The sequence below is a fragment of the Garra rufa genome, chromosome 15 (assembly GCF_049309525.1).
Source record: "Garra rufa chromosome 15, GarRuf1.0, whole genome shotgun sequence".
NCBI lineage: Eukaryota > Metazoa > Chordata > Actinopteri > Cypriniformes > Cyprinidae > Garra > Garra rufa.
Window position 1 is genome coordinate 485,304 of NC_133375.1, and position 12,282 is coordinate 497,585.

Sequence of the window (12,282 nt, forward strand, 5' to 3'; positions counted from 1 at the left end):
TGTTTAAACTGTTGGTGCCTTTTTATTATTTTGGAATAAATGTAAAATGCTCAAAAACACTAACTTGAGATTCATACTTGGCATTAATAAACAGAATATTGATTTCATTGTTAATGTAAAAATAATTTAATTTAAATGAAAAAGGTTTCAAACATTTTATTTACTATTTACATAAATAATATAATACAGTACAATAGTAAATAATTTTGAAAACCAGTACTGTTTCTCAAATTCTCTCACTGTAATAAATACTTTTCTTGTCTGGTTTTCAGCCAAAATATCTAAAAAGTCTTAAATCAAGAAGGATTTTCTAGACAAGTACAATTTATTTTATTGTTTTCAGAAAAAAACTAGTGAAAATTAAGTCCGTTTTTGCTTGAAACAAGCAAAATTATCTGCCAATGGGGAACAAAAAATGATCTTGTTTTCTGTTTGAAATAAGATTTTTTTTTTTTTTGCTTACCACTTTGGCAGAGTATTTTGTTTGTTTCAAGCAAAAACACACTTAATTTTGATTTCTTTTTTCTGAAAACAAGACAATTATTTTTTACTTGTCTAGAAAATCCTTCTTGATTTAAGACTTTTTAGACAAAATCTAAGTAAGAAAAGCATTTTTTGCAGTGTACTAATTCTGTACAATAGTAAAGAATTTTAAGAACCAGAACTGTTTCTCAAATTCTCTGAATTCACCTAAATTTGTAAATCTGTAAAGCATCCAATGTTTTTACTTCACATTATTATGGTGAATTTCTGTAATAAACTGTAATTTTGTCATTTTCTGTTAATTAATACCATATTTTTATAAGTATAAATTAAAGGCAGTACTAATGTACACATGTTTAGACAATGTATAAACAATTTAGAGAATATACCATCATTTTTAATGTTCAAACAATAAAATGTATATTTTTGGAATGTGCTTAATTGTCCTAAAATAGTTTTATTTTTTAAGCAAAAAATATAATTTCCTAATACACAGCTCTCCTGAAAGCCTAATTCTGTCAATTTAAATCATTCAGTGTTCAAATATTTTTTGATAAATCTCAGCTCATCCAGGTTACAAGGCGGACCACACTATAACTATTTATTTTATATTTTTCATGTCCATTAAGCAGGATGATTTACTTTCAGCTAGTCATTTTGCAAAATAAACCCCAAAAGAGGACTTGAACTTGTTATTGACAGCTTTAAAGAATTAGTTCACTTCCAGATTAAAAAATTCCTGATAATTTACTCACCCCTTTGTCATCCAAGACGTCTTTCTTTCTTCATTTGAAAAGAAATGAAGGTTTTTGAGAAATAAATTCCATGATTTTTCTCCATATAGTGGACTTCAATGGTAATCAACGGGTTGAAGGTCCAAACTGCTGTTTCAGAGCAGCTTCAAAGGGCTCTACACAATCACCAGCCAAGGAGTAAGAGTCTTATCTAGCGAAACAATCTATCATTTTCTAAAAAAAAAAAAAAAAAACATTTATATCCTTTTTTTTTTTTTTTTTACCACAAATCCATCTTGCACTTGCTCAACCTCATACGTAATGCGTGTAATGCAAAATGAGCATCTGTGGTTAAAAGTATATAAATTTATATTTTTATAGAAAATCAATTGTCAATCGATCAATCGTTTGACTAAATAAGATCCTTATTCCTCGGCTGGGATTGTGTAGAGCCCTTTGAAGCTACATTAAAACTGCAGTTTGGACCTTCAACTCATTGATCTTCATTGAAGTCCACTATATGGAGAAAAATCCTGGATTCTCAAAAACCTTAATTTCTTTTCGACTGGAGAAAGAAATCACATCTTTGATGACACTGGGGTGAGTCAATTATCAGGAATTTTTTTATTTTGGAAGTGAACTAATCCTTTAATGGAAATCAACAATGAAACCTTATCTTAGTCTAAAAACTTACCATTGAAGTCATATTGTTGGATATTTTTCAGTGACTTGTGGATGAAATACATGCTTCCCAGAGCCTAAAATCAGATAAATCAATCAGTCAAACCAACAATCTTACATAATTTCATGTGATCTTCTGATTGAAGCTCTTATTATTTCCTGACTGGATACTGAGCTTATGACCAGACAGCTAAAAGTCATGCAAAAGCAAGGGTTAATGGAGATCCCTGAACTATCCCATCTTAGTTTTTGTACCCAAACAACACCCAGATATGCCCATGCGATACTCACAAACCTCACACACAAACACACACTTCCCATGTCTTTTCTAACAGCACGCTGAATGGATTTAATGTACTAGCTGCTTGCTCCAGTGAGCGCACATCAATCCAGCCCCGCAGAGATCAATACGGACAGAAAATTAAAACAATCACACAGGGATTAAACACAGAGCCCTGCTGTTGGCCCAACACAAGCCCCATGCATGGCAGAGAAAAATGACCTGACGTTGAGGGATGTTTTGACATGAAGCACACCACACCATGAACACACACACACACACACACACACACACACACACACACACACACACACACACACACACACACACACACACACACAAAGTCATGTTTTCTTCAAAATATCCATCCCAGGAGAGAGATATAAATCTTGTGAGAGAAAACATGCTTTTTTAATATGACAGTGGTTTCTAGATGACCGGTCTTGAGAGACTGGACATTACAGCAGGCACATGCACTCTGGCTCTGGTGAGGAAAGGAAAATATTGGGAAAGATGGAAAATGGAACCAGGAAATGACTAGAATCTTTTTATTCTTGTAAATAAAGGGGTCAAAGTTTGACTGGTTAGCATTTTATATAGATACACTCCAGTCAAAAGTTTTTGGACAGTAAGATTTTTAATTTAATTTTTTAAGAAGTCTCTTCTGCTCACCAAGCCTGCATTTATGTGATCCAAAGTACAAAAAACAGTACAATTTTGAAATATTTTTTAGCATTTAAAATAACTGTGTTCTATTATTTTTTTAAATGTAATTTATTCCTGTGATTTTAAAGCTGAATTTTTAGCATTATTACTCCAGTCTTTAGTGTCACACAATCCTTCAGAAATCATTCTAATATGCTGATTTGCTGCTCAAAAACCATTTATTATTATGTTAAAAACAGCTGAGTAATTTTTTTTTCTTTTATGAATAGAAAGTTCATAAGAATAACATTTATCTGAAATAGAAATCTTTTGTAACATTATAAATGTCTTTATCATCACATTTGATTAATTTTAAGCATTCTATAAAGCATTTTACTGACAGATTTTGAATGGTATAGTGTATAATGTTAGAAAAAGCTTTTTATTTCAGATAAATGCTGATCTTTGGATCTTTCTATTCATCAAACAATCCTGAAAAAAATTACTCAACTGTTTTAAATATTGACAATAATAATAATAATAATAATAATAATAATAAACAATGTTTCTTGAACAGCAAATCAGCATATGAGAATGATTTTTGAATGATCATGTGACTGAAGACTAGAGTAATGATGCTAAAAATGTAGCTTTGATCACAGGAATAAATTATTTTTAAAAATATATTCAAATAGCAAGCAGTTATTTTAAAATAGTAAAAATATTTCACAATATTACTGCTTTTGCTGTATTTTGGATCAAATAAAAGCAAACTTAACACATTAAAAATCCTACTGTCCAAAAACTTTTGACTGGTAGTGTATAAGATTTTCTTATAATTAATATATTATATATTGTTTTGTAGCATTAAAAAATCATTAATATGTAATATTTTAATTATATTATAATAGATGGTTTGCCCGTTTCACTTTTTAGTTTTTGGAGGAGTTTTAAAAACATAAAATGGACTATCAACAATATTTATACACTACCATTCAAACATAAGATTTGTAAATAAAAGTTTTTAACTTTTAAGTTTTACAGTTTCTTTTTCAATTTTAATAATAAAAATACTTCTTTAGCAGCAAATCATCAAATTGTAATGATTTCTGAAGGATCATGCGACTGAAGACTAGAGTAATGATGCTAAAAATGTAGCTTTGATCACAGAAATAAATTACATTTTAAAATATATTCAAATAGCAAGCACTTATTTTAAATAGTAAAAATATTTCACAATATTAATATTTAATATTTTAGCTTTTAAAAAACATAAAATGGACTATCAACAATATTTATACACTACCATTGAAACATAAGATTTCTAAATAAAAGTTTTTAACTTTTAAGTTTTACAATTTCTGAAGGATAATGGGACTGAAGACTAGAGTAATGATGCTGAAAATTCAACTTTGCATCACAGGAATAAATAACATTTTAAAATATATAAGCAATCGAAAAAATTCAAAAGCACCACATTTTTTGATTTAATAAAAACAGGCTTTTTCAAACATTAAAATATCGTAACTCCAAACTAAGAACAGTGGTGTATATTTCTGTTAGCCTGTAAGTGAACATAACAGACTTCAAATTACATACTTCCAGATTTCGATTCTTCCACACTTTGAGGATAAACAGCTAAAACCCAATATATTGTATTGCAGTAAAGTATCATTAAATACTGTTGACAAAGATTTACTGTATTTGAAATACCACTGTGGCTTGAGAAAAACGAGTCTCTTTAATAGCCAAAACAACTGTGTGATGGCATAAAATAATCTAATCTTGCTAAAATTTCGCAACTTTTTATAATGAAGGTCCTCATTGCATTGCATAAATTCACACACACCCTCTAACACACACACACACACACACACACACACACACACACACACAGTCATCGGCTGTGTAAACACCCGCCTTCACTCTCATTTGTCTCACATCATCTGTATTGATTTGTAATTAGTTTTCTGAGGGCTGTGAATCATCGCTTGACTGGAAAGAGAGTGTGTGCGTAAAGGCAGAGAGCGTCTGGCACACTCATCGTACAAATGGTGTTTAGATAAAAAAATCACTTTTAAGTCAATACATTTTTATTAAACGCTGCACTGGCCTGATTGATGAAGATAGGTGTAAAGCTGTGAGTGTGCTGATGTCTATTTTAGTGTGTGTGTCTGCGTGGGCATGTTGAAACAGGCTCATGTGACCAGCCAAATCTGGTTTGACAAAGATATCTGTGTGTGGCATTTCAACATTTTTATTGTACATACATTTATAATTTGGCAACCAAAACTGAAGAAGGTTTGGCCTGTACAGAAAAAACTCACTAACACTCCTGCATCAACAAAACAAATACGCACTTGCTCGCTCGCTCACTCACACTCGTAGACCTCCAGTTTATTTATCATGTTCAGATGAGAGGGGCCTAATCAATAGTTTTAATCTGGAGTTAAACGTATTGACTCGGTCCGCTGCCTGGCCACTCCTGCACATTAACCCAGTCCATCAAGGTACAGACCTAACACTTAGCGTACAAACACATACACAGCACCTCTCACCTGGGTGGGCTGAGGGTTAATACCCTGCCAAACACCAGCAACTTCTCTCTTTTCACAGATTTTGCTAAGTTACTTTGAGTAATGAAGAGGGTGCCCCAGGGCTCTGTCTTTGGTCCGTCACTGTTGCTGGACAGCAGCTGACTAAGAACTGATTTAATCAAGAGGTCTTTGTATTTTTGTTTAAAAACACGTCTGACTTTTCAGACAGTTATTTTTCTAAAATTTCTAACGGCTTTTGGAACCCAGTGTACGTTTATTTTGCATAACTTAATATTATAAGATCTGTTGTAGCACTTGGCTGGTTAGCATTTAATATTATGATACACTACCAGTCAAAAGATTTTGTACAGTAAGATTTTTTTTTTTTTTTTAAAGAAGTCTCTATTGCTCACCAAACCTGCATTTAGTCGATTCAAAATACAGCGAAAACAGTTCAATTCTGAAATATGTTTATTATTAAAAATAACTGATTTCTATTTATTCCTGATTTCAATGCTGAATTTTTAGCATCATTACTCCAGTCACACGATCCTTCAGAAATCATTCTAATATTTTGCTTTGCTGCTAAAAAAAACGTTTATTACTATTATGTTGAAAACAGCTGAGTAGAATTTTTATCAGGTTTATTTGATGAATTAAAAAGTTCAGAATAACAGATCTTTGGATCTTTCTACTCATCAAGAATCCTGAATAAATGTACTTAACTGTTCTAAATATTGATAATAATTATAATAATAAATGTTTTTGAACAGCAAATCAGCATATTACAATGATTTCTGAAGGATCATGTGACACTGAAGACTGGAGTAATGATGCTGAAAATTCAACTTTGATTACAGGAATAAATTACATTTTAAAATATATTAATATAGAAAGCAGTTTTTTAAATAGTAAAAATATAACACAATATTACAGCTTTTGAATTTACCATTCAATAAATTAAAATAAATTAATTTATAAATTAAAGTTTTTAACTTCAAGTTTTACATTTTTAATTCATTTTAATACTTTCATTCAGCAAGGACGCATTAAATCGCTGCCTCAACTGCAGTTTCTGTCAAAACAAAAGGTTAAAAGTGCAGTATGAATTGCTGACAGCGGTTTAAATGGGTAATGTTACTGCAATCCAAATGTAAAATTAATTAAAAGAAAATTGTAACTTCCCTATTGCAATGTAAAACAAAAAATAATGTACCTATGAAATACTCATTTTCATTTACTTTACAGTGCAATTGTTTTACAATATAGAGCTATTACCGGCATTGTTTTTATGATTATTATTATTATTATTTTCAAATTCTTGAATTCTTTAGGTGCTTCCTAAAAACACCAGTGTGAATGTAATTTAGACTGAGACAGTATATAACGAATAAAAAGACAGTTGAGTCCCGTTTAAAGTTCAGGTACAAGACTTTTTTAGAAGTATTCTTAGTTAGAGATCTTAATTTTGAACTCTCAAAGTGCATTTGATAGAATAATTTAACTTTAAAATATACAAAATGTTTTTTTTTTAAATGTTCTTAATTTGTCTTTTTTTGTTGAATATCACAAAAAATATTCTGACTTCATATCGCAATATTACCGTAGTGTGAGATTTTGATATCGTTCATCCCTAATTCTAAGTTTCAAAACAAATATGACTGCAGTCTGTAACTCATACAAAACTATTGCATGGCTTCAGAAGCCTTGCAATATAATGCACAACTTGTATAAAATTACTATTTTATTTTTTTTTAATTTTTGACCTTGAAAGCCCCTGTCTTCATTCAATTTTGTAAAAAAAAAAAAATAATAATAAGTTTTTATTTTAGGTGGATGGACTATCCCTTTAACTTTGAAGGACTGCTGTGATTATAGATAGAATTGCACTACAATAACAGGAAGGTGACTGAGGTGAGTATTGGCTAAATTCAAAATGGTTGTGTAGCTCCACCTAGTGGACATACAAAGCAACCACAGCTCTGTAAGTGCAAGAGTCATCACATTAAGAGATTACATGACAGTTAGTGTGTTTCCATTGAACTAAGTGAAATCATCTTGTCAGATAACAGTCACAACAGTCCCATCACTCACCGTGAAACTGTCAACAGCCTTGAAATGACTGTCTACATAGACACAGACTCTGTCGAAGTCAGCCATCTCAGAGCTGGACTCGATGGTCCTGTAAGAAAGAATAAAAACAATACAATTCTTGTGTATATGTGATCTGGTCTTAAGTAGCACTGGTATGTGCAGCAGCAATAGCCAAAAATAAATTGTATAGGTCAAAATTATGCATTTTTCTTTAATGCCAAAAATCATTAGGATATTAAGTAAAGATCATGTTCCATAAAGCAAATTTCCTACCGTAAATATATCAAAACTTAATTTCTGATTAGTAATATGCATTGCTAAGGATTTTCTCAATATTTTTATTTTTATTTTTGTTGCAGATTCCAGATTGTCAAATAGTTGTATCTCAGCCAAATATTGTCCTAACAAACCATACATCAATGGAAAGCTTATTTATTCAGCTTGCAGATAATATATAAATCTCAATTTAAAATAATTGACCTTTATGATTGGTTTTGTGGTCCAGGGTCACAAATATCACAACAGAGCTGGTTAACATTCTGTTTAATACATTGCATCAAAAACAGTGAACATATTATGTTACTATTACAATATTTGGACATTTTTGGACATGTAGCATGATAGCTTTGAAATACTTCAGACTCAGAATAGCGTGAAAATACCATTGTATACAAACACTGTAATCAGTGGTTTGCTATTATCTTATATAGACACTATACAGCACCAAGACACTGCTGCTGTACTTTTAATAAGTTTACTAGTTTGTAGCCCAGAATTTGCCATATTCTCACCAGAAAAAGTTCTCTGCATGGCCCATGTTCACCATATAGTCCTTTCCACCAACTTCCTGAAAGTGCAGGGCGACGAAGCGTGGCTTGTACATGTGCACCGTCTAAGGAGATACGATTTACATAAGACATTCAATTTAATTCATTTGTCACTAGTGCATTTATCAATCATTGAACCTCTAAATTAAAATTTTGTCACTAATTACTCACCCTCATGTTGTTGCAAACCTGTAAGACCTTTGTTCATCTTCGGAACACAAATTAAGATATTTTTGATGAAATCCGAGAGCTTTCTGACCCTGAATAGACAGCAACATAATGCAACTGACACGTTCAAGAACAAGAAAGGTAGTAAGGACATCGATATAATAGTCCATGTGACATCAGTAGTTCAACCATAATGTTATGAAGTTACCAGAATACTTTTTGTGCGTTGAAGACTGAAACTGAAGAGAAGAAATTGTTGAATAACGTCATTTTTTGTTTTCTTTGTGCACAAAAAAGTATTCTTGTAGCTTCATAACATTAAGGTTGAACCATTGACGTCACATTTACTATTTTAGCAATGTTCTTACTACTTTTCTTTTCCTTGAACATGTCAGTTGCACTGCTGTCTCTGCAGGGTCAGATTGCACTCATATTTCATCAAAAATATCTTAATTTGTGTTCTGAAGATGAACGAAGGTCTTACAGGTTTTGAACAACATTAGCAGGGTTTCTGCAGATATGAACAAGTGAAATTTAAGACTTTTTAAGACCTTTTTAATACCACCTAATATGAAATTTAAGACCGAAACCTGTAATGGAAATAGATATTATATTACATGCATATATGTAATATTTAATGTGTTTAATGTAAAAAGTAAACAATTTCATGGCTGTCATAAATTAAATTTATTACTACGATATACAGTAAACTTTTCATATCAGCAGATACTATTCCACACAAAAAATCCCCATAAGTGTACCACTAGAAATATCTGATGTAAAAAAAAAAAAATTCTGAAGCAATATTTTCATCAGTGCTCTATTAGCTTTTACATCTTAAATCTGCATATTTGGTTTACCTTTATAAAGGCCTTTTTTAAACTTTTGAAATGTATGCATTACCTTTGAAATTTATTTTATGAATTTATCAATAAATTCTAAATGGCTGTTAGCAGTGAGATTACATAATTTACACTGCAAAATTAAAAGTGAGATTAATGTTTTAAATACATTTATTGATTTATAAATATATACATTAGAAATGTTGGGTGTGGAGGCATACTTTTAAACACACTAAACTACCAGCAGGTGGCGGTAAGTCACTTCATGAGCGAGTTATTTCAACTGATTCGATCAAAACGCTGAATTATAGCAAAACGTTGCTAGGAGAATGCTTCTGCTAATGTTGCATATTGTCTAATATGTAAGTAACTACTTGACTAACTACTTTTTTATTGAGCTAAAATTAATGTAACATTTGTAATTGTGAGAATTTTCAGCAAAAAGCTCACTTGGTATATTACTGAACTATATCATGTTATAAATAAACTATACATTTTAAATTTACCTCAGTGTGTTTCTTTAGAGTGCTGTTACATTCATTTGTTTTAAAGTGTCACAAATAGACCAGAAATACACTATCCATTGTCAATTTCTGTTTACGTTAATGTATTAAAATATGAATCTTTCTTGCCTTTCGATGCTTCGCTAACGTAGTTGTTTTTGTTGCTTCAGTTTTAATCAGGCGGTTTGTTCGGTCGGGCAAGTAAAAAAACATTTTAAAAGTATTTCGAAGGCTGGCAGTCAGCTAGCTCGACCTATATTTCTTATTATTATTGATAACATTATATACAGAAAAAGGTAGTTTGACCTGTATTCTGCTACTGCGATTCTGAAGACGCAGTAACTTCCACAGAGGGAGAAAAAAAAAATCTAACGTTACAGTTGTTAGCAACTGGCCTTAGCCAAGCCCTATATTCAGTTTTTCCAAGCTAAGTATCGCCAAACTTGCACTTCCCCATAGCTAAAAAGTTAAATCCATTTTACTTCTGCGGTACAATCCGAGAGAGACTCGCGCCAATAACAGAAAGCTGATTGGCTATTGCATGCTGGTCTCATTTGTAGTTTAAATACAGCAAATTATATTTGGAATTGTGAAATAAAGAACTACAACACCAAGGAAACAACAAAAAGAGAATGAGCATTAGAGCATTAGAGCATTAGCGTTACATGGACATCCGAAAAATAAGACCTGTGTAAAATTATTTAAGACCTAGAACAGCGAATTTAAGACTTTTTAAGGCCTAAAATTTAGATTTTTAAATTTTAGACTTTTTAAGACCCCGCGGAAACCCTGATTAGGGTAAGTATTTAATGACAGAATTTATTTTTGGGCGAACCATCCCTTGAATAAATAAGACCATATCATGAGAATGATATAAAACATTGATTTCAAATAAAAGCCATAATGTAAATAAGAGAAATCATTTCTGTCTTTAGAAACTTGACTAGAGAGGAAAGCAAGATACATAAAATCACTTCTAAGTAACCCCAAAAGGTCTAACCATTAGAGTATTGTGGGTATGTGGTCAGCACTGTGTTGTTCTTGTCAGTTTGATTCCTTAACAGTTTACACCACTTCACCGTGGATTATTTTTGTCACAGCTATACGAAAAGTCTTTTATTTAAAAATGGAGCAGCACAAAAAAAAAAAAAACCACAAACACAGACATCTTAAAGACAGAGTGGCAAAAAAATGCACCATTTAGAACTACATTTTGTTTCAAGCTGCAGTCAAAATAGTGATATTTCAGCTAACGAAATTGTCTATTCATTATCACTTTCAACCAAGCAGCTTTCTGTTGGTCAGTGCAACAAATTCACCTGAACACCAAACCTATTACTATTAACATTTTTACATAATATTTATTTTATCTCACAATTCTGATTTTTCTTCTGGCAAATGCAAGTTTATACCTCCTAATTCAGAAAAAAATAGTGAGTTTTCTCCCACCAGATCATCCGTAAGACTATCCCACTATCTAATGTCAATTTCTTTAAATACCAGTTCTTATCGCTGGGTGACAAGCTCTTGTAATAAACGGAGAACATTTTGAAAATGACATCTGATCAATTTAATCTATAATCTTTTTTAATCAAACTATTTTGTACCGTATCTGTGTAATTCTCTATCCGTAAAGGCTATCTCTTTCGGGTTTTCTGCAACCATGATGCACATGGTCTTTAGAAATTACTGAACCATGAAATTTCCAAAAAAAGGTCTAAAACTGTTCATAGTTCAGTTTGATTACTCATGCAGTGGTTTGTTTGCAGTGGTTTCTCACACTGAAATAGTAACATGGCATTTTACAAGATGAGAAATAAAAAGAGTGCTGAATGTACTGTACCTAAAATCTATTGTAGAAAACTCCCTCATGTTTTCTATATAGTTTTCAATGTTTTCTATTAACAAAGCAGCTCTTTATTGCATGTGCGGCTTGTGAATTTATTGCAGGTAAAGATGATTTATACAGTGGTGGCCAAAATTATTAAAACTTATCTGAGTTTTTCAGCAGCTAAAAATGTTTTCAAGTCAGTTATCTCTATCTTTTGCTGTAGTGTGTCAGTAGGAAATATCAGTTTAGATTTCCAAACATTCATTTTGCCATTAATTGTAATAATCCTGTGAGATTTTGACAAGAGCCAGTGACCTAATCATCATCCAGTCTGTCTGGAATGACATTAAGAAACAGAACAAACTGAGACTAATTCTGAAAGAACTGTGGTAACGTCTCCAAGATGCTTCAAGAAACCTACCTGCAAAACTACAGTATTGTTAAAAGTTTTAGGCACTTGTGTAAAAGTGCTGTAAAATGTCGTAAATAGATTTTCTTTATCAATTAACATCAATTAACTAAATTGAATCAATTGACCATCCATTGCGCTTAAAGCAGCTTTTGCCTGACTGCAGATTTTCAGATAGATTTGCAGGGAGGTTTCTTGAAGCATACTGGAGACATTGCCTCAGTTGTTCTGGATTTAGTCTGTCTCAG

General features: G+C 31.6%; 1 protein-coding gene across 1 annotated transcript in view; it reads right to left on the reverse strand.

The window, feature by feature from the left end:
• Positions 1 to 12,282, reverse strand: part of inpp5l (inositol polyphosphate-5-phosphatase L) — a 46,345-nt gene that overhangs the window by 15,758 nt on the left and 18,305 nt on the right. Inside the window, exons 3-5 of the mRNA XM_073819245.1 lie at positions 8,246 to 8,346; positions 7,455 to 7,542; positions 1,912 to 1,975 (exon numbers count right to left, since the gene is read on the reverse strand). Coding sequence (XP_073675346.1) covers positions 1,912 to 1,975; positions 7,455 to 7,542; positions 8,246 to 8,346 — 253 coding nt within the window. The remainder of the gene's footprint in view (positions 1 to 1,911; positions 1,976 to 7,454; positions 7,543 to 8,245; positions 8,347 to 12,282) is intronic.